Source organism: Pituophis catenifer, unplaced genomic scaffold (assembly GCF_029215685.1).
Source record: "Pituophis catenifer annectens isolate HBS135680 unplaced genomic scaffold, rPitCat1.0.hap2 SCAF_2, whole genome shotgun sequence".
Classification (NCBI taxonomy): domain Eukaryota; kingdom Metazoa; phylum Chordata; class Lepidosauria; order Squamata; family Colubridae; genus Pituophis; species Pituophis catenifer.
Window position 1 is genome coordinate 56676570 of NW_027256882.1, and position 23799 is coordinate 56700368.

Sequence of the window (23799 nt, forward strand, 5' to 3'; positions counted from 1 at the left end):
ATTGTTTACACAACTAACATGAAGGTGCTATCACTGCTGAAACTTTTCACGAAGAGAAAGTTTAGAATTAGTCAAAATATGGAACGATCTTCAACATTGTCTTAAAACACATGCTTGAATCATCCTTCTCCCAATTCCATGACTCAGCAGGAAAGAAAGATGGACATCAAATATGTGAGTCATATATGATCAAGTTTCTTAAGGTTCCTTTACCTTGACAGTCGGCAAAATAACTACTGGATTGCTCTGCCACATGATGAGGAAGCGACCATTCTACATTTTCCTGTATTATCACAGAGACTAAATAACATGAAGGAGAAGTTGAGTGGTATGCCTAAAAACATCTTTTGAATGTTGTAAATGAATCATATTTCAATTAATCTATCAACAGTTTTCTCAATGGGACAAATTACCACTAATGTTTTTTGCCATTCTATTTATACCTTCTTCAGCTCCAACTTTTATTAGTAGATGTAGATATACTATACAGCACTAAATTCTTGAATCATGAATATGTACGTATCTATGTATGTTGAGGTCTGAGAAACCTTACATTTCTAAAAAGTGAAGATATAATGAAATGTAATAATTGACTATACACATGAATTTATAAAACTTTTAATAAGGTTTGGTAAATGCACAAGTTTAATTCATAAATACAGATGAACTAGTACAAAATTAAAAAGAAAAAACTTGATTCATAAATGTACTGAATTCCAACAGCCACCTTCTTATACGATTAAATGTGAGTTGATATCAGTGCAGTCAGAACAATTTTCAAAATACTAATACTAATCCAGTAATTCTGCTTAGACGGGAATGAATGTTCCCTCTAGCACATCGGCGTCCTCTGCTGAGGAACTAAATAAATCTTTGGTTTTGTAATAAAAAATAAAAATGTATTGCAACCTCCAATAAATTAGTATGGGGAGGAAATCACACAAACTAATTTGAAAACTTCACATTCATGCTTTAAAATATAACTGACTTCTCTCTATGCTGAAAAGTGTACTTAAGGCGTTATAACTTGTAACTACAAAAATTGTACTAATTATGTTAACCATAAAGGTACTATTCAATTGATATTGACCTTAAAGGATAAAAAAAAGTATCTGTTGTTATCATAATGATGGTTGGGGGGAGGTATATTATTATAAGTGTGAAGAATAGACATGTGAAGTTTTGTATTTTAAGTGAGAACATAGTAGAAAACATTATCTGTTTTTCAGAGATACATAAAATATAATGAGATAAGGAAAAAAAAATCAAACAACGTAAGAAATAAAAGTTGTAGGGTTTCCTGATGAAAACTTATTCTTCTACGTTAAGATTTTTGAAATAGCCATAAAACAGACATCAACTAACAATTGACTGCTTCACACTTGACTGTAGTCTCTGCACTAACAGCACAACTGTAGCAACTCAACTGCTGCTACTATCATAGAAATCACAGTAGATACATAATCACAAACAGTGCTTCTATCTAAGCGTTGCCTAGCTTAGAATTTCAAGAATGGAGAGGGGGGGGTGATTAATGGGTGTGAACCAAGTCAATCTTTAAGAAGGGCTTTTTTCTCCCAGGCTTTGTCAAAGTAGAACTGTATTCTCAGTTTATAGGCTTTGTTCAGTGATTATTAACATATCTTTACAGCATGAGCATTATCAAGTGCAAAGGCTGAGGGATGCTAAGAAGCAAGCCGGATAGGAGAGGTGCAGTGAAAGCTCCATTTGTTTAATGGGTACAATTGGCATGATTCAATTTGTCATTGCGGATTAGAACAGTGCACATTTTGGGGAGGTGGGGGTGGGGAGAAATCTACAACTAGATGTGAACATGATAGGAATGTCTAAAAACAAATTCAGAAAACGTGGTTCCCTAAGCTATGATTTATCTAGATACAGCTCTAGAAAAAAAATAAAAATAAAAGCAGCATATCATGCTTGTGCACATTTGCCGTTCAAGCAGATACTGAGAATTGCTGTATCTTCTACCTTAAAAAGAAAGGATGACTAAAAGAAACTGATTTATTGAGCTGAGAAATCAAAATAGTATCAGCTACTGAGGCAGCAGTTCTTGCTTTTCAGTACCAGCGGCTCGAGAGGAATACGAAGATCTAAAAAAAAATACACTAAGTGTTGTGGTGCTTTTGTAAATGTTGTCCATCTTTCTGTTGCGGTGATTTTAGAAAAATCTTCCAAATTCTGTCCTTGTTAATGTCTCCCACGTCTACCTTCAAAAGCATGATGTTCTTTATGGGCTGAAAGGCAAGATAGCTTGTGAGTCTTAAACAGATTTTGTTGATACAGTTTGTAAACATTGCGCTCGACTTACATCGCGTGCAGAGACCACTTACGTTTATAAAAAACTGCTTTAAAAGATGTCTGGGGCAGAAGTTCATGGATCTTTTCTAAAACTGAAGCTTCGGTTGCTAATGATGCATTTACATTCCAGACTTGAACAACATCTTCCCGGTCACGAACACTGACACTAACACCAATTACTTCATCATCTGTTGAGGGGGGAAAAACAGTATTATATGGCTTTTTTAAAGACTTTGCCCAGGCCTTTGGCAAGGATGATTGAAGCCTCCTTAGGGCTGTGGATATCTGTTCTTTTTCATTCCTATCCTGTTTTGTTATCTTTGCCAACTTTGATTTCTTTATTTTTATTTACTTTGGTACTATTTTCAATGCTTTTGACCAGAGTTGTTGGGAGTCAGTTGATAGAAATATTTTCAACTTAATACAGAACTCTTACCCTACAAACAGAGACACGAAATGAGCTTATTAAATAAAGTGTAACAATCACAATGAAAAGACATGTTTATGTTGTTTGACATGCAATGCTAAAAATTCTACCTCATTATTTCTATAATGAGCTTCAGAGGGTGCAGTATTGTGTAAGAGAATCAGTTATACCGTGTTTTCCCGAAAATAAGCCCTCCCTGAAAATATTTAACTGCATACGCAGCCGGTCCCGGCCATTTCCTCGGGTTAAGGTTAGAAAACAGAGTTGGAAATCAGGTAAGACAGCAAGAGGATCCCTGTCTTGCTCCACGTGCCCCAAAATAATAAGACCTCCCCAAAAATAAGGCCAAGCGTTTCTTTCAGGGTTCAAAAAAATATAAGACAGGGTCTTATTTTTGGGGAAACACGGTACTAGATGTAACACTAACTAGAAGGGAAGACTTAGTCAAGGAACAGAAAGCAGCCATGAACATTAGGAGAAAAGTAACTATAGCACTCAAGGTCTTGATTTTAAGGAAAAGTAAAATCCAAATAGTCAGCTGTGTATTTTGGATTCCAAGGAAGGATGAATCCATGGCAGGAGAAGTTAATAAGAAAAGGCGCTGAAGACAAATGGGAGTTCCTAAAAAGATACTAAAGTAAAATGCTAATGACAAGAAGAAAATGGATGGCAATAGAAGGTAATGTAGCTGCACAAATATATATAATGTGGAAAGAGAGGCAGGTCATAAAGAAAAAGTACGTACATATATCCTGCAAGTGTAGAAATAGTATCAGCAAAGCTAAAACTCAAACTTAATTGCATCTTGTGGAATTGAAGGAACAAACAGTCCTAGAATCAAGATCACGTGAAGTACTAGTACCACTTTATAAAGCCTTAGTAAGACCACACCTGGAATACTGCAACCAATTTTGGTCACCATACTATTAAAAAAATATGTTGAGAGCTTGGAAAAATTTCAGAGAAGAGCAACTAAGATGATCAAAGGCCTGGAGACTAAAACATATGAAGAATATCTGCAGGATTTGGGTTTGGCTAGTCTAAAGAAAAGAAGAATTAGAGGCGACATGATAGCAGTATTTGAGGGGCTGCCACAAAAAAGAGGGGGTCAAATTATTTTCCAAAGCACCGGAGGGCAGGACAAACAGTGGTTGGAAACTAACCAAAGAGAGAAGCAACTTGGAATTAAGGAGAAACTTCCTAACAGTGAAGACAATTAACCAGTGGAATAGCTTGCCTTTAGAAATCGTGGGCACTCTATCACTAGAGGTTTTTAAAAAGAAACTAATCAGATACTTACCTGAAATAGTATAAGTTCTCCTGCTTGAGCAGGGAGCTGGACTAGAAGACCTCCAAGGTCCCTTCCAGCTTTATTCTATTTTATTTTTTCTGTTCTAAACTATCTGGCCAAATCTTTTTGAAGAAATCATATGAACTAACATAGTGCAGGTGACAACAGGATGTTGTCCTTATTTTCAAAAAGGGAAAAAAATAATATCCAGTGAATATAAATCAGTACCAGGGAAGATTCTACTACAGATTATAAAGACATTAATCTGTAAACATCTTGCAAAAAAGTATGACAATTACAAGACGTCAACACAGATTTGTCAAGAACAAGCATTATCCTTATTCCACAGAATATGGAATGATGGAGAAGGAACATATATTGATTTTAGTAAAGTAATCTGATGAGGTCTCACTGATTTACCTTTTAAATTTAGTATGGGATGGATGACAAGGTATGACAATTAAATAGATATGTAACTGTCTCAAAAATATAGAAAATGCTAATAAAAAGCTCCTTATTACAGTGGAGGGAAATAACTGAGTGGCTACTTCAGATATGTGTCCTATACTCTGTATTTTTATTAACAATTTTTATAAAGAGGTATAGCGAACATTTATCAAATTTGCAGATGAATATATGGGGTAGGGAATATATTAGAAGGAAAAAAATTCAAAAAAGATCTTGATAGCTTACAGAAAATAACAGGACAGATTTTAATGAAGATACATGCAAATCTTTTCACTTTAGGAAACAAAAATCAAATGCTGGAAACAAAATAAACAAGATACAGACTTGATGCTATTTTGCAAAAAGGGTTCTAAGTGCGAGCTAACTGCAAACAGAATATTCTGTTTGATTGCAAACAGAATATGAATCAGTGGTATACTGTGGTTGCAAAAGGGCAAATGTAATGTTATATTGTATCATTTACAAATCAAATAATTGTTCTGTGAATATTCTGTGTTGGACAAACCCCATCTCAATACTCTGTCCGCTTTGGGCATTGCACTTTAAGAAGGATTCAGAGAAATTGAAACAGATGAAAACAGAGAAAGTTGATTTCAGTGAGAATGATTGTGGGTAAAAACAAAGCTCCATACATTTAAACTGAAAAAAACACGGTATGTTTTGTCAAGAGAACCCTGAGGGAATAATATACGATGGTATAAAAACAGAGTAAAACGATAGATAAATAGCTGAAAGGATGTCACACAAGTGAAGGTTTTCCCAGTTTGACAGTGGAATCAATGACCCAGTCAAGAAGGTGGGTTCCATTCACTGCCTATGTTCAAGCAGAGATGAGACAGTCCCATCTGTTGGGGATATTTTTTAATTTAGATTCCTTCACTGATTATGTATTTGACTCTATGACCTAAATTTCTCTTTCTTTATTTTGACCTCGTCAAGAGGAACTGCTCTCTTTCTAGTCAGTAAGCTACACACCAGGATGAAAGTCAACCTTTCCATTCTGCTTGGCAACAGTGCTAGCAGATAAAGCGTAGCATTATCTTTTCTAAAATCCTATTTTTTTCTCTTCCTTTTGTGTAGGTGTGGTGATAGCCTTGTTTCCACTTTGCACCCATAAAAACCAGGCAGATTTTGTAAGCTAATCCTTACAAAACTGCTATCAGGCATGTCAAACATATACACATATAACTGAATGAAACTACTGTTTCTCTTGGCTTCACCCTTAGATAAAGTTTGAAAAAAATCAGTACAGGTACCTTTTAGTACCAGCTGACTCAAGCCAAAAATCAATCCACTGTGAATGTGAAAGTCCTAGCAAATGTTGGCCAGCTAAATTAAAATGGTCATCAAACTTAGGCATGAGATGCTCACAAGTTAAAGCAAACATCAAATAATAAAAGCATATTCTTACTTGTCGCACAATGGTCTGTAAACTGTTCTCCAATTGTAGCTAACAGTAACTCTTTCCAAACTGCAGACTAGCAAAAAAAAAAAAAAAAAAAAAAAGGAAATTAAGATGCTGATTCTGCCACAGTAACAATGACATATCCAGTTTGACCTGCAAGATATTTTTTTGCAATAACCACCATATTATTTTAGCTATGCATATTGTTATAACTTCGCATTCATAATTGTTTGCAGAAAAAATATTTATGGATTGGAAAGTGATGAATTGAACAGGTAATGTAACAGGTAATGTCCTTTTAATCGTGTTTTATAAAAACACTGCACATTCCTAACTGAGAGCACGGAGAAAGAGGATTCTTTCTTCTAGAAACTGATTTGGTTAGATTATTGCTCCTGTGTCAGTTTTTCTGCTCATTCTGCATGGAATTTTATTAATTTGTCCACTTATAATAAACCCCACGAATGGTAAATGATGACTACACTTACATTTACCATTAATACATCACCTTTTATCTGTCCATATAGTACACTTCCGGTGACTGCTAACAGGGTTTGGAATTCCTCTGCCCTAGAGGTTCAAAATCTAAGTCTAGATATCTTGGCTATTAATGGCCAGACACAAAAAACAGAAACAGAGTGGCAGCATGGGTTTTATCACTGAAAAGCAAAACTTTTTAATTTAATAATTCCAGTTTTATGCACTGAATTAAGCCAAAATTAGAAGAATCTGACTGTGATATGCAAACTTAAGTGTTACAACCCTTAAGATAAGGCAAGCAAATAAGTGTTCTCAATGAGTGTTGGCGTGCTGAAAAAATCTTCTCCCTAAACCAACAAAGCTTTGCTGGCTGAGGAATTCTGGGAGTTGAAGTCCACAAATCTTAAAGTTGCCAAGGTTGGAAACCCCTGCCCTAAACAAAGCATATGGAAGATGTGCAAAAAAGAGAGAAAAGGAAGGGATTTCCTGCTTTATGAACAGCAGGTTTTTTTTTTTACTTATGTGATACTAAATAATGCTCTGTATTATTCCAAGTTATATAACTCATACAACTGGATATGCGATAGGAGTCTCCTTACATTAATATACCTCAACATAAAATGACATGCACATGGAAACAACATACCGTACTGTCTTTGGGGACCTTCATTTTCCATACACCTCCTTTGGCATTGCTTTCCTCTTCCCTGATTTGTGAAAAAACACAAGATTCACTATACAGTTTTACAATAGTGTTTAGTTTAGTTTTTAGTTTACTTTATTGTCATTGCACCTCGTATAACAAAATTAAATGCCATCTTCAGTGTACATTATATCTATAAAACTAAAACACAAACACACATCCTTCACATTCTATACAATTGAATTGAAAACCCGATATTGCATTAATATTGCACTATACAGTAGAATTCAATATAATTACTGCCCTGGGATAGAAGCTGTTTTTCAGCCTATTTGTCCTTGTTTTTATTATCCTGTACCGTCTGCCAGATGGTAATAGTTCAAAAAAAGGATGCCCAGGATGAGATGGATCTTTAAGAATGTTTTGAACTTTCTTAAGGCAGTGGGAGCTATAAAGCTCTTCCAAAGAGGGGAGAGGGCAACCAATGATCCTCTGGGCAGTGATGTTAACCCTCTAGAGTGCTGTCCTATCTGCCACTGTGCAATTAGTAAACCATACGCAGATGCAGTAAGTTAAAATATTCTCTATGGTGCAGCAGGTCACCAGCAGTTTTTCATTCAGTTGTTGTTTCCTGAGAAGTCTCAGGTAGTATAATCTCTGCTGGGCCCTTTTGACCAGTGCTGCAGTATGAATGCAGGGCTACGTTTATTCCATAGAAACATCATGAAGAAAGAGAATTTAGTAACACAAAGAAGTTGGGAGCTTAGAATGTCATTTCATTTAAATTTTCTGTTTCTTCTGAGTTTTGTGGCACTGATTAAGAAGAAACACTTTCCTTTTCAAAAAAAGAGAAAGAGACCAAGTAGAATTAATGATCATCAATAAGCTTTAGGTTTAAAACTCCTGTTGAGTTCTTTATTTTGTCCCAAGACCAACAAACCAAATTAGCAAAATAATTTCCTCCACTACATATGTCTTATATAACTTGCTAATCTGACAATTTGCATGCAGAATCATCTCAGTGGTGATTAAATATTGCCCTGCATAAATTTAATCCTCAATACGATAGAATATGAAAGCTTGCAGCACCTCTAGATTTAAAATGTATTTCTCAGTATTAAGAAAAAGGCTGAATGGATGAGTGGCAAACGTATAGTGCCAATTGGTACAATAAGTGCCAAAGAAGTTAAAACTGTGCTTTATAATCCCAAGGTTTGGAACGTGATGTATACAGATTTCAACCAGCCCTTATATTCTATGATTATACGACTTTCTCTGTCACACACTGGCACTGAACATCAATAAATGCAGTTGATTAATGTAGTTATCATATTTACTATCTTTTGTGTGTTGCCCAAGAGATTTATGAACTATTCAAGGTTATTTCCCAGGACCTTGTCAAAGAAGAAAGAATGCCAAGATTGATCAGCAGAAGAATTTGAAGAGATGCCCATCACTGTGAGTATGTGTCAGAATCCAACATTCCCCAATCTGGCATATTTCAGATGTACTGAGGTTGTAAATCCAAAACACTTCAGTGGCTGCCGATTAGTTTCCAGGCAAAATATGAAATTCTGTTCATGATCTTAGATGGCCTAACTAAACAATCTGAAATAACCACCAATACTTCTACTTACAATCAGGGGAACACTTTACACATATAAAACACTTTAGAATATAAGCAAATTTCAAAATGAAGGTTTCAATTTACATAGTGAGGGACAACCACAGGGTGAAATGAAATTATATGATGGTATTATTTGGAGAAGTGATGATGAAATTCTTGTCCCTTTTTCATTTGGGGAAGGTTGTTTTTAAAGTAAAACAGTTTACAGCAGGATAACATTTTATTATTTTACTTGTTTTCCTAAAACTCAGTGTCACTATTACTCTTTGCCACCTTGCTGCCAAAATTTAAAATTATTGGGGGAGGGGGGTAAGATGAGGGGCACTATAGCAAATGGGGCCAACAAGCTACTCATCTCTGATTTATGATAGGATGCAGATGACAAAACTACAATTGTAAGTGAAACCCGCTGATACAGCGGGGACGTCAGGGAAGAACAGTAAACCATTACATGAAAAATTGGGCCAACTAGACTATCACTGCAAACTCAAAAGTCTCTCTGAGTAAATAAACTAATACTTCAGTTCAGTAGACCTTGGCTTTTCAGCAGCATTGTTGCAAGCATTCATTAGTAAAGTTCTACCAAAATTTTGCAAACTGTGTTTTAGTTCAAATATATGCAATAGACAAACACTGTATTACATAACATGAACTTTTAACTACAACAATCCATGAAGCTTTGAAAGACAAACATGAATCATCTTAATGTAGTGTCCCATATTAGACATAGTAAAATAGTCTCTAATATTCTTCTGTTCTTTGTTTTCCAATGTCTTTTATATTGCTTTATTTTTTCCTAAGAAATACAGCAGATTCCCAAAACACATCAATCATTTGAATACGTACCACAGTGGTCGTCTTTCTCCACGCATTAAATGATAACTACATCTAAGAGGCAGGTTTGTCACAGGAGGAATATTATTATAAACGCTCCAGAAGATCTAGATGGATAATGATTTTATTAATTTACAAATACCAGGAAACAATATGAAATTACCATTTTTTTTAGGAAAAGATCATAGCTCAATTATAAAACACCTGCTTTACACACACAAAAATTCAGCTGCACTGAATAGTAAGGTACAGGTAAAGGTTCCCCTTGCATATATGTGCTAGCCATTCCCGACTCTAGGGGGCGGTGCTTATCTGTGTTTCAAAGCCGAAGAGCCAGCACTGACCTAAGACGTCTCTGTGGTCATGTGGCCAGCATGACTGAAGGTGCACAAAACACTGTTACCTTCCTACCAAAGGTGGTCCCTATTTTTCTACTTGCATTTTTGCATGCTTTTGAACTGCTAGGTTGGGTTTCGAACTCCCTAGAATCTGGGACAAGTAACAGGAGCTCACTCCGTTACGCAGCGCTAGGGATTCGAACCACCGACCTTTCTGATCGACAAGCTCAGTGTCTTAGCCACTGCTGCTTCAAATTCTCTTCAATCACTAGCAGTTAATGCAGTGACAACAAGTAAAATGGTCACGGTGTCAGCCCCACTTGGAACCACCTGTGCACACGGTCTCCTTTGGCTTAAGAAGCCTTCCTTCCTAAAATTTGAGACCATCATAATTTTATATTCCATTATATAATTCTCACACTTAACACGTGTTTTTACCTGTACAGTTTCTACCGTGTAGATCTTTTTCAAATTTGATGCACATTCAGCTGCTGTGGTACCGGGAAGGGACCTTACATGTAAAAGAAAACAATTGTATAACAAAATGTACTCAATGCATATCAGAGAATAAAAATAGTGATCATAAAATCAATGTTGCACACATAACAGCAGTTTTCCCTAAATGCTAATACTATAAACATGTCATCCTTTTTAAAATCTTCAATGGTAGTTAATATTATAACTGATGCAGCCATTGGAAAATTTGTAGCAAAGTGGTGTCATCGGTGTGACATTCAAAATAACATGCATTTTTTTCTATTGCATACAGAACATGAATGTTCATGGCCAATGTTGTGTGCAATAACAGATCATAAAAGGGTAATTAGGTAAAGCTTGTTCCTACTAAGGTTTAGGTTCTGTGTGTGTTTCCCACATTCAGTTTAGTTTTACGCACTGTAGTTATTGTATCCTCATGCAGGAGGAAGGTTTGTAGTTGGGTGTGACCTGCAAAATTATCAGTAGCTAAAAACATGTTACTGGATTTAGTTGGAGTGATACATGCAGTCTTTCTTGGATAGGGTTGATCATGAATTAATTGCTATTGCACTAATGCAGTGTTTCTCAACCTCAGCAACTTTAAGATGTGTAGACTTCAACTCTCAGAATTCCCCAGCCAACATCTTAAAGTTGACAAACAATGCACTAATGCATTAATAACTTCAGGACTGAATTATTTAAACATATTTTACGTGGGGATTACCTCTAAGCAGCCATTGCAAAATGCCATGACTAAGTTGCTCAAGGGGTTTTTATCACACACAATATTTCTATGTTGAAGAGTGAACATCAATCAGATACCAAGCCAGGTCCAAGGCTTCGGATCATGTTATTGGAGGATTACCTATTTCCATACATACGTATATGCTCTTTGCATTCTAGAAATGTCTTGCTGGCAAAACCATGATTCGCTATGACGTGGAGATTGGTTTATTGATAATTCACCGCATGTAACAAATTCCTTGTGAAGATTAGATGGGTCCATATTGCAAAGTATTTCTACTTTAAATTGAAATTTTGATTGATGACCCAAACATTTTAAGTTTTTCTATATCTAGCTTTTTGCTATCTGCTCTAATTATTACTTGACAATGGTATTGCTTTATCATTTTATATGTTTGTATTCCATTGTATAGGATAGTCATAGCTTTTCAGAGACAATAATTTCATTGTTTTCATAATGAAAAACAAGGTATAACTTCTATAAATAAATGCATAGATACATACAACCATAGTGATGAAGAAAATCCCACAGTGGAAAAAACAGGGAAATTCACATACTTTATATAATAAAAATGTGTAAAGTCACAATCTTTCACTCTGTTAGCCTATTTGAATCACAAAGTATTCAAAGCTACTTAAGCAGTTTAGGCTGCAATTGTACACCCACCTAACTTGGATTAAATTCCCAAAATACAATTATTGCATTTAAGTAAGTAAGAATGCATAAATCCACATTATAACTATATACAACCCCATTCAGATATTGAATAAAGACAAGTTGGGAAAAATTATTTCACTGTTAAAGTAATTATATACCTTCTCCATAATTTAATTTTAATTCTAATATTTAGTTTCAGCTTTTATTTTAACACGGTGGTGTATTTTTATATCCTACATTTTCGCAGGGATTAAATGGATATTAAATTCATCACGCTCATGTTTTGACAAATCCTTTTATTCAACTCCTATTTTTACCACTAGATGGCAATCCACTATGAATTTACTGTTATAGTTAAATAATGATCACTTAAATCTTACTTCAACAAAAACCTAATTTCACTGGAACTCCTTCAGTACATGCATCAGAACTGTAAAGCATCAGAACCTGGCACAGTATAACACAGCATGAATGTTTAACCATAAATGTAAGTATTATACATTATGTTGTATTCCACAATTAATCTACCAGCAGCCATTAATTCTAATGCCAATGTAGGTTCCCAATATGCACTAGCAATTTGTTTTGGTGAAAATGTAACTGACAAATATTATAGTAAAATGGAGAAACATGCAAAGCATGAAGCCAGGGCAATAAAGTGACAGAATATTGGATCTGATTTAGGAGTATCTGCAGTCATATTTTTATTATTTGTTCTATCAATGATAATCGTGTTTTATTATGCATTTTGTTCTGTGAATAAAGGAGCCACAGATCAATGTTACCATACACCATATTCTATATTAATGGGGAATGACAACATGTCATCCTTGCAGCTTTAAAAATATACATATAGTTAAATTAAAGGAGATCCAATCTAAAGCAGAAAAACAAACTGAATGTAAGTTTAGAACTATTGACTGATAACAGTTGCACAAACCATACAAAACAGATAAAGAAATAATGGCTAAGCATATTGAACAAGTACAAGGATTCCATGCACCTCTTCTTCATTGTTTGCTGTTACAAGGTTTAATCATTGCAGTTCCATTTTTTTAAAAAGCAAACCTTAATGTTGAAAGATTTGTGTTTACTTTATCATATAGAGAATAGGCAATATTAAACCCACTGTCCAGCTGTCAGTGTGACAGTTGCAATCCTTAAAGCTTCAACAATTTCCCCAAACTTACACAAACTTGCATGCGCGCCAGAAACTGGAAGACCAGGTGGCCGGTGGGCATGTGTGTGCTAGAAACCGGAAGATCATCTTCCCGGCCCACGCATGCACACCAGGCTGCTGCTCTTCCAGTTTCCAGCACTCCCGTGCACATGAAGACCAAGAAGAGCAACGGGCGATGGCTTGTGTGCCTGAAGACATGGCTCTGCGTGCCACTTCCGGCACAAGCGCCATAGGTCCGTGATCAGGGGGTTGGACTAGAAGACCTCCAAGGTACCTTTAAACTAGTTGCCGAAAAGGTTCGCCAATACTGCCCTATACCATTTCAGACAAATGGTTGTCCAATATCTTCTTAAAAACTTCCAGTGTTGGAGCATTTACAACTTCTGGAGGCAAGTTGTTCCACTGATTAATTGTTCTAACTGTCAGGAAATTTCTCCTTAGTTCTAGGTTGCTTCTCTCCTTGATTAGTTTCTATCCATTGTTTCTTGTCTTGCCTTCAGGTCTTTTGGAGAATAGCTTGACTCCGTCTTCTTGGTGGCAGCCTCTGAGATATTGGAACACTGCTATCATGTCACCCCTAGTCCTTCTTTTCATTAAACTAGACAATTCCAGCAACAATTCACTTAACAATTATGGCAAAAGGTTGTAAAATGGGGTGCAACTCACTTAACAACTGCCTGGTTTAACAATGGACATTTTTGGCTCAGTTGTGGTCATAAATCAAGGATTAATCTATACTTCCAGGTATCTGTCCTATATTTTCTGAAGTAGAGAAAGACACAATGTATTTTCTCTGTAATCTCCATAACCTCCTTGGACATCCCTTTCACACAGCCCAATTGTTCCTCTTATCAGTTTTCTTTTTGAATTTATTTTATTTATTTTTCTTTTTAAAAATATTTTTTCTTAATAAAGTTATTAATTTATATTCCTTTTTATGATTTTATAATTTTTCAATCAAAGTAGGGGCTCCTCTTTGTTTCGATTTAGGGGAAGATTCCTATTTCTCCTGAAAGTGTTGTACTTTTTAACAGCCTCTTAGACATTGCTAGAGAGCCATGCTGACCACTTCCTGGACTTGGCTGATCCTTTCTGATGTTGTGGAATACATTCTGGTTTTATTGTGATTTTAGATGCTGTCCAAACATTGTAAATATTTTTGGTTTATTTAGTTATTTCCTCTTTTCCTCTTCTGTTAGTCCTCTCAAGTTAGAGAAATGTCCTCTTTTGTAACTAAATATGATTGTGTGGACCCAAATAATAACTTCCCACTTGCATTATGCCATAGACCAGGGGTGTCAAACTGGCGGCCCACAGACTGGATGTGTCACATGCATGCCATGCCCACACCAGCTCCGCAAAGGCAAAAAATCTTGTGATATGTCGCTATCCGTCACATGACACGATCGAGTTTGACACCCGTATCATAGACAATAGCAAATCATTTTTAAAGCAAGGGGTTAAACAATGATTCTCAAACTTTTTAAACAGGGGGCCAATTCACAGACCCTCAGACTGTCGGGGGACCAGACCAGCTGGGTGGGTGTGGCTAGGTGGTCATGTGACTGGGTGGGTGTGGCTAGGTGGTCATGTGACAGGGTGGGCGTGGTCAGTTTATCCATTAAACAATACATTGTTTAATTTGTTATGCTCCTGGGCATGGAAAGGAGGTTAGTGAAGGGATGTGACTGCCTTCCGGGAGTGGGGGGAGGACGGGACTTCTGTTTGTGTGTGTGTGTGTGTGTCTCTCTCTCCCTCCCTCTCTCTCTCTCTGGAGACTGGGGAGGCCTCCAGAACCACTCTGCCGCCCAAAAACGGGCCTGTTTTTGGTCTTCTGGGGCCTCCGCACATCCCATTTTTGGCCTCCTCGGCCTACAGGTGGGGGCCGCTGGGTAGGTGGGGTGATGTGGGTGGGGTAGCCTCGTGGTCCTGTGCGGGCTGGATTAATGGCTTTGGCGGGTGTAGTTTCCATTCCACTGCTCTAGTACTTTTCATTGTAGAGGACTGTCATATAACAATTTCATAAATGTGACTCTCTTTAAATACTCTGAAGATAGAAGCACTGAATCACAAGTTGAGAACAAGGACAATTAGGTATTAGTAAAATTAGTAATTTTGTTTATTTATGATTTTAAAAACAAGTTAAAATAAATATCAATTTGAATCTAGAAAATGCAGGCAGATTATAGATGCTGCTCACAACATCTTCCCATAATACAAAAAAAGTTAAAAGTTCTAATCCACAGGGAAAGAACACAATGTGTATTATTAAAGTAGTTCCAATTTATAGTTTTTCCTTGATTGTGACCAAGGAAAATTCCACAGCCCTTGACTCTTTCTTCTCTTTTCCATCTACTGCTTTATGTACCATTTAGCTCAACAAGAATGTTGGGAAATTCAAAAGTTTGCACATCATTTGTGGTATTATGGAAGGGTCCTAGTAAAAATATTGTCAACTATGGACTGTGTTTTCCACTCCCTGTTTAAATAGGCATTTTAGGAGAACAATACTGCATACTGCAAAATATGAACAGAAACTTATAGTACATGCAAGAATGGCAGAATAACCTTGTAAAACCAAGGTTATTGTATGTATGTGTATGTATATACAAGCTTTGTAATCCAATACAGTATTCCAGATCCAAGAGATCTGAGTTTTGGAATGCTCAAGAGGATACACTAATTATGAAACTTGGCAACAATAACATCTGGGTTGCCTATTAATTGCTGTAACAAATCATAGTTGTGGGAAAAGCATAAGAGGAAGTAAACATACATAGCAGGAGAACTTTATAAGCTCACAGTCTGCTTTATAGAACTTCAGGCTGGTACAGAAGCAAAATGTTAAGGACAGGAGATCCAAGAATGCTGATATTTCAGCCAGTAGATTTGGAAGAAATCCAACAGCTGTCTAGTTCAATAAATGGGCCAGGAAAAATGTTGCAGTATTCCTAACATCTGCTTCGAAGACCTTGGCACACTCTGAATGTACCAGCTTAAGTAGACAGCATTAATTGGTAATGAACCCAAAGTAATCGGCTCACTATTTTAATCTACTGCTTGCAGCTTTTGAGATTGAAGGACAGCAATCAAAAAATTATACACAGGTAGTCCTCAACTTGTGACACTCGTTCAGTGACCGTTCAAAATTACGACAGCACTGAGGAAGGGGGATTTACTACTGGTTCATGAAGCTGTGGCCATCACAACTTCATGATCATGATCTGGGAGCTCAGGAGCAAAGTCACAATTATGACATTGCAGATATTATGATACCACAGAAATTATGATGTGGCAATCTTCCTTGCTGGCTTCTCACAGTAAAATCAATGAGGAAGTCAACAGGGAAGGTCACTCCCCCCACTGTTTCTCCCAAGGAACCCCAGGGACTTTGTACTCTGTAGCACTCACCCCCTGCCAATACTTCACTATTATGTACACACCCACAGCATCATGTCCTGTAGCACACACATCCACACGGCATCCCACCTACCCACATTGTCTAGCGCCTCTCTGCAGCACCCTCCATCTCCCATGGCAGCTCCATGCTCAATAGCACCTGTTTATAGCAACCCTACTCCATGACTCCTGCACACTGACCCATAATTTCCTCCCACTTAACAACCTGCATGGTCCTGGGATTACAACAACAAGGACTGTCTGGATTACCATGACTAAGCAACATGATCATATGATGTCACACTTTACAACTACATCACTTAGTGATGGAAATTCCGGTTCCAATTTCCACCCAAGGACTATCTGAATGCGGAGATTATTTTAGAATATTCTGTTCTTAATTTCAATATTATTATAACTATCTTCTCTGATATTATTTGTAAGAGTATATTCAATCAATTCTCTATATATTTGCAAATCTAAATTCATATAAGATACAAACAATAATTCATATTGTTTTATAATTCATATAAAACAATACATAAGGGGTTATCTAGTACAAGCAGTATTGTTAATAGTCTTCTAGCTACTATGGTTATTCTCAGGAAATGTACATGTACTCCAATTTTAGAAAGTATTAACTCAACTATCTCTCTACTACAGAATTATAGTCCGAGACGGGGATTATACTTTAACTTTGGAAACTGATGTCTATTTGCATGTTGTTCTACATGGAAAATGTAGAACATTTGGAAAATAAATGTACAGTAGAGTTTTCTGCAGTGGCTTATTTGCTTTCATTCTGCCTCTCATGCAGAAAAACCACACTCATCATTTTAACAGGGTCTTTTAAACTATTCACACTTTTCTATTTCTTTGATATTTTACTTTTTTTTTTTTTTTTTTACTACAGGTTTAACTACTTCCCTGTTTAACAACTGTTCAACCTTAGGGCAGTGCTGAAAAAGAAGGTTTAGGGCCAGTTGCTAAGGTTACCACAGCTTCAGCATCCCTATGGTCAATCAATCATGATTCAGGCAAATGCCAACTAGAGCACATTTACAATGGTTGTAGAGTCCCGGGGTCCTGGGATTGTCATTTGAAATCTTCCTAGGAGCTTCTGACAAGCAAACTCAATGGGGGAACTTAACATTTAACAACAGTAATGGTACACTTAACCACCATGGCAAAAAGTCTGTAAAAATGGACAAGTGCTTTTCTTAGCAATGGAAATTTTGGGCTCAATTGTGGTCGTAATTAAAGGCCTACCTACAGTAAGTCAAGAACTACCTGTAGTAACACCATGCTTAACAACCCTAGGTGATTCACTTAATAATCGCTGTGGAGTTGACATCGTAAGTTGGGTATGGTCATGGATTGTTTCATTTAAAGACCATTCTGCTTAGAGACAGAATTGCTAATCCCAATTGTGATTATTAAACGAGGACTACCTGTATCATTTTTTATGTTAGCATCCGTTATCCCCATCTCACTGGTTTTGATTCCAAAATGGCATTCTGAGCAGGGTATTTATTGTATTCCTTTATTTTTCAGTAAGCAAGCACACATTCATGACAAAGAAAATCTGACCTAAGACTGTGCAATTCAAAGACTGCAAAAAAACATCAGTCTGGAATAAGCGCCAATCTAGGCATCATCATAATGATTTTGATTACGTGCCATCAAATCAGTGTGGCCTCTTAGTGACCGCGTGAAGAGACATTCTCCAGAATGAGATTATAATAGTCTGTGCTTAACTGCATAATGAAGAAGCCGGAATCTAACTAAAAAAAGGAAGGAAAACTGGGAGTACAGAATGCTATCCCCTCATTTCACACTTCCCTGTACACTTACATTCCAAGTACTTTTAACTGTTTGTGATACTTTAAAATACACAGAGACTTTCACTGAGCAACAAATCAATATCTATGAGAAAATAAGCATCATAAATCAGCACTCTGGACTTATATGACCCTTTGCCTGGGATGGTGAGCCTATGGCATGCGTGCCAGAGGTAGCACACAACACCTTCTCTGATGGCACGAGCCAGTTCAGCTCCGCTGCGCATGCAAGCGTGCCTCCCACCAGCCAGCTGGTCTTCGGGTCTGTGCCATGCATGCCTGGGGGGCATGCGGGGGGTACATGCGGGTGACATGCACATGCACAGGGGGGCAGGGAGCATGCAGGTGGCCACATGCACTGCACGGGGTGCATGCACGGGGGCACATGTGCATTGCATTTTGGGGTTCAGGTGCATGTGCACACTTTGGGCACTCGGTCCCGAAAAGGTTAGCCATCACTGCCCTATGTTGAAGTCAGATTGAACTCCTTTTTAAATTTCAAATAGGAAACAAATCATCCGGTTTTGTCCTTTTCTTTTGACAGGCTCTTCAGCACGCAAGAGTGCTAATAAAATACAATTGATCCTAAACATTTTAGGCCAGAGTGCTTTGCCTCAGAGGAAGCTGTTTATTCCTTAAGGACTCCTTTCTTTCTCAAGTTACAACTCCAGTTCTTGTAAAGAAACTTAACTACCTTTTACATAATCTGACTGGACAGGGAATGAAACAAGTGTTGGGATATCAAGGAATTAGAAAGAAAAAAACCCACAATCATCATTTGATTTAGTGCAAACAAGCATATCTGCCTAATTTTGGAATAACTGACATTATTTTTGATGGAGGGAGTTTTGATCTGGGAAAGGTCAACATGATTTATAAATGTGCCAGAAAAATACTTTGTTATTTTTAGAAATGATTATGTTTGCAGCAAAATGGAGAGGGGGCACAAGGGGTGTATTTTTTCTTTGTTTAATAACATGGATATAGGGACTATAAATTCTCATGCAGCCCAATTTTAAAATATGAATGAGAAAGAATGCAGAAAGAGATCAAGATACAAAGTATTTATAAAAAGTTCATCTTGAACTAAAGTGACCAGGTTTATAGGCTAAAGCATAGCAATATAATGCTTAAACAGGGAGGAATAAGATTCAAAATTTAAATTCCTTCAAAACAGCTTAGACCTATGCAAGCAACAAATTTTATCTGGAAACCTTGCCTATTAGTCTTTTATTTTTTTTTTAAAAAAAGATAATACTATAATGAATTAGGAGTGGCAGAGGAGGAACAGCATAAGGCTCCTTAGGGTGTAGGCTTCTCTTTAAAAATAATTATGATTCAACTTTTATATTTTTTAAAAAAACTATTACAAATACCCTGGAGTTCTTCCATATGTTGTCAACTAAACCAGGCCAAACCATTTAACATTCCCCTTAAATTATCTTCATTATTTGGGTAAGTGAGATACCGACAAAATTTTCACATCAAAGCACTCTAAAATACTTTTTTTCCAGCCGGGGAATCCCTACTTTAAGGCAGTTTTTACTACTATGAAACTCTCCAAAATACACTGGGTTACAACTGCCATCAGTAAACTTTTATTTATTTTATTTATTTAAATATGTAAATAGCCACCCATCTTATGCCAAACTCTGGGTGGCTCACAATCCAAAATTAAAACAAAATTTATCAATAATAATAATAATAATAATAATAATAATAATAATAATAATAATACATCCTCCGACGATACCTTAACAGTTCCTAGGTCCTTGGTTAGGACTTGAGCTGCTGAGCTATTAACCAGCCTCAAAGGCTGTGAATCTCACTAAAGATTAACCAATAATAATAATAATAATAATAATAATAATAATAATAATACCTAAAAATTGGTAAGGATGATAGAATTTGCAGTCCAGAACATCAGCTATTTAGGATAAGGTTAGTAGGTCATGAATCTGTCTGAAAAGTGCAACCAATTAAAAAAAAACCCTCTAGAAAAGATGAATTAAATCTCTAAAATAGCATCAGTGTGATGTTTAATATTCAGAATTCAGAAGCAGGCACTCAAAAGTTCAGTGAAATTGCCTAAATATCAAAAGTCAACCCTTTTCTCTCATTTTGTTCACTAGAATCAAGCCTCTTAGCCAGGGGCTTGTTTGAATCAGAGTTTCAAAGAAGAGACTGGACAACCATGTGTGTGACATAGTACAGGGCTTCCTGCCTGAGCCTGGGGTTGGACTAGAAAATCTCCAAGGTCCCTTCTAACTGTTATTGTTGGGGGAGGGGGGAGAAAAGGTAACCCAATCCATACCTTAAAGCTAAGCAGTAAAAGATGAATTATTAGACAGTGGGTAGCTTCACACTTTCTCCGAACTGTACACAAACAAACCGCACTTTTTTTTTTTTGACAATTTAGAGCGAGGCACAAAGTCAGCCAGCCTTGTTGCCATTTCTATGTGCTTTCCAAAACTCTTGTGGGCATCCGAGGGAGGTGCACTTGTTGAATTTCTGCCCACTTTAAAAGTCTGCGGGGGGGAGGGGAAAAGAGTGACCACCGCACATCTCCCTCCCCACTCCACCACCCCCCAACCCACCCCCGCGTTTTGCTTAAGAGCCCCACTTATTACTTTTATTCTCCCATCATCACGACCGCGGCTTCCGACGTTGCCAGAAATAGCAAGGAGAACGTCAGTAGACTTGTAGCCCGAGGGCATTTTTGCAGGTAGGCAGACACGGCTCCCAAGCGAACCCGGCTGAGGTCCCAGAGATGGAGCCACGCGTGGGCGGCCGAGATGCTGAGCTAAAGTGGGGGGGGTGGGGGGCGGGCAGGGGAAGCAAGAGACTCCGGTTTCCCGGGCTTGGGCAATTCGCGCTCCTCCGCCCTTGAAAAGCGGAGACCTGCCGGCGCAGCGGAGGGGGAAGGGCCGAGGAGAAAGCCAACAAAGGCCAACTCTCTCCCCGCCAGCCGCTCGGCGACTCCGGCGGGCTAGGGGTGGCGGCGGCGGCGCGGAGAGCCCAGGAACGACGCCTTCACGCCCCACCGCCCAGCCGGGCGCAGCCGGGCGCAGGCTGCGCTCTCCCTCTTTCTCGCCCGCTTCCCCATCCGGTTTCCCCGCCCGCACTCACTTGTCGAGCCAAAAGGTCCAAGGCGAGTGGAGCGGGATCCCGCCGGCCTCGGCCTCCAAACCGCGCAGCTGTTGAGGGTCGAGGGTGGCCTCGGCGTCCGCCTCGTCTTCCTGCTGCTGGGGCGCCGGGCACGGGGGTTCAGGGGGGCCCGGCTGCCGCTCGGGGGGGCTGAGCGCCATTGCCCTGCGCTTCCTTCGGCCCTGGCTGAGTCAGCGCCGCCTCGCTCGGCGAAAGCCCGCCTCGCTGCATCGCCGGCCGGCGGGCACCAGGGGGCCCTCTCTGGTTTACCCAAAGTGCCGGTGCTTGGATCAGCCCGCCGGCAGCCCTGCGCAGATGCGTCAGGCTGTGTAAGGCGCTTGGCAAGCTGGGGGTCTTGCAGTGCGGGCGCTCTGAAATGCAACCCAAGCAAGAAGAGATTTGGGGGGGGGGTTTGGGAGGAAGGGGGAGTGACGGTGGATAGGAAAGGGTTGTCTGTGGAGATTCTCAGTCAGCCAGGTCAAGGTTGTCCCAAAGGTGTTTTGGGCGAACGGAATTTCACCTTAGCAAATTCTCGTGCAACCCTTACCTATCCTAAAGGTGTTTTTGGATAGCTCTACAGACAAGGCAGATAATTTAACAGCAGCTGTCTGCAATTAAAGTAAGTTCGAATCTTGCCAGGCTCAAGGTTGACTCAGCCTTCCATCCTTTCTAAGGTAGGTAAATTGAGGACCCAGTTTGTGGGGGCAGTAAGCTGACTTTGTATAAAATATACAAAAGTATGAAGGCTATTGCTTAACGCACTGTAAGCCGCCCTGAGTCTCCGGAGAAGGGCGGCATATAAATCAAATTAAAAAAAAAAATACCTGGTGGCCCTAGTAATTTCGACTAAGGAAGGCCCCTCTTCAAGACGACCTTCCAAATGGTGTTGCAGTGGCGAGTCCCCAAATGGAGGCGAGTGTTTTGGAGTTGCAATTGGAATACAACTAGCAGTCGCTAGATTGGGAAGGCAAACATTGGATTTATCTTTAAGTAAAAAAAAAAAAAGGTAGCTTAGTATTTGTTTCAGTTCAGTGAGAATGTATCGAAATGTAATTATTGTACTTATGTAAGGTTTTCTGTGAAAAGTTTTACTGTATTTAAAGAAACTCAAATACAAGGATAAATTCAAACTTATGTATAGCCTCTCTTCATCCTACTTCAGTTTTTATTCCTCTGAATCGCCTGTATGATGCAAGTATTCACTAAACATATACAGAATGCTTTAACGATTTATACTGGAATCTTCAAATATTAAGGTACTCCCAAGTATCCTGGTGTAGGCAGTATTATGGCAGAAATAACACTGACTGATTGACACTGGCTAACAACTGGGACTGAACAGGACTTAACAGTCTCTGTTAATTCCCTGTGGGCTGCCCAGAAATACTCCCTAAAGCAGTTCACTCTGCATCGGACGATACCATCCAGAACTGCCAGCAATACATATAGACACCAGAAAAATAAATCATGATCATTCAGCTCAAAAGCTTATCATTGAATACTCTGAATACATCTTGCTGAATTCACTGATTACACCATAATATTAGTATTCCTGTGTTCTGTAACAATGAAAGATGCTGTTATATGCAACAAAGCTTTAGTATCAAAAAGTATGAGGTCAGGCAAAGCTCAAGCAGTTTAATATTTAGGAATTCTCCCTAGAGAGCTATGATTTGGACATAATCTGCTGGAAGGTTTTATGCCGTTCTTTTCTCACTCACATAGTAATACTGTGCTACGAGGATGGTTCAGATATAGGAAAACGAGCATCGTTATTGGTATATGACACCAGAGAGATTGTCTAAAATATATAAAGGCACTTCAAACTTTTTGGAAATATGAACAACAAGAAGGATCATTTTATCATGCTTGGCAGATGTGCAAAAAAGCTAGAAGAATTTTGGATTCAGATACATATACTGATTCAAAGGACTTTAAAGAATCTTCCTCTTGAGACTAATGAGACAAGCAGTTGGAAAAATGTCATGGAACTTTGTTTTTGTGTAAGATAACCACAGCAAGTTTATAGTATGAACAAAGATGGAAAGATTTGACAATACCTACAAGAGCGAAATGATCAATGAAAATGATAGAACTTGCTGAGATGGCCAAATTGATTTGTTTGATTAGGCAAAAGTCAATATCTACATTTATTACTACCTGGTAACCTCTTATTGATTTTTTTTGTATAAAAAAATAAAGTTATGATTTATGATTTTGACAGATAGGATCGATTAGAGAAAGAAAAGAGTCTTGATCTAATTTTAGAAAAAGAGGTAAATTTATACTTGTACTTATACGATCAGAAGACACTGTATCTTTTTCTTTTTTTTTCTTTCTTGCGCTCTTCGCTTTCCCTTTGATTTCTTTTTCTTTCTTCCTTGTTCTATATTCATTTTTATTAGTTTTTAATCTTTGTTTTTAAAATAAAGATTTTTTGTTTTAAAACTATATTTTTGAGTTAAAATTTAAATATAGGTTGTTCTCAACTTATGACCGGTTACTTATTGATCTTTTG

General features: G+C 37.9%; 1 protein-coding gene across 2 annotated transcripts; it reads right to left on the bottom strand.

Annotated features, from left to right (window-relative positions):
- Positions 1-602: 602 nt before the first annotated feature.
- Positions 603-21472, bottom strand: EIF4E3 (eukaryotic translation initiation factor 4E family member 3). Of its 2 annotated transcripts, none has more exons than XM_070933556.1 (7): positions 21264-21472; positions 10274-10346; positions 9510-9604; positions 7040-7100; positions 5920-5986; positions 2355-2510; positions 603-2258 (listed from the first exon to the last, which is right to left on the bottom strand). In XM_070933556.1, exons 1-7 carry the CDS (start codon positions 21440-21442, stop codon positions 2212-2214), a joined length of 678 nt encoding a protein of 225 aa, XP_070789657.1. In that variant the 5' UTR covers positions 21443-21472; the 3' UTR covers positions 603-2211. The 2 variants fall into 2 exon arrangements, with proteins under 2 accessions (XP_070789657.1, XP_070789658.1); XM_070933557.1 differs by lacking the exon at positions 21264-21472 and adding an exon at positions 20765-20855.
- Positions 21473-23799: the final 2327 nt, after the last annotated feature.

What these genes read in the sequence shown, in the direction of transcription:
- EIF4E3 (XM_070933556.1), bottom strand. Translation starts at nt 21,442, where the DNA reads ATGGCGCTCAGCCCCCCCGAGCGGCAGCCGGGCCCCCCTGAACCCCCG. An exon ending in TGGACCTTTTGGCTCGACAA is followed by an intron (nt 10,347 to 21,263) that starts GTGAGTGCGGGC and finishes TTTACATGTAAG; the next exon opens with GTCCCTTCCCGGTACCACAG. An exon ending in AGGTCCCCAAAGACAGTACG is followed by an intron (nt 5,987 to 7,039) that starts GTATGTTGTTTC and finishes TTTTTTTGCTAG; the next exon opens with TCTGCAGTTTGGAAAGAGTT.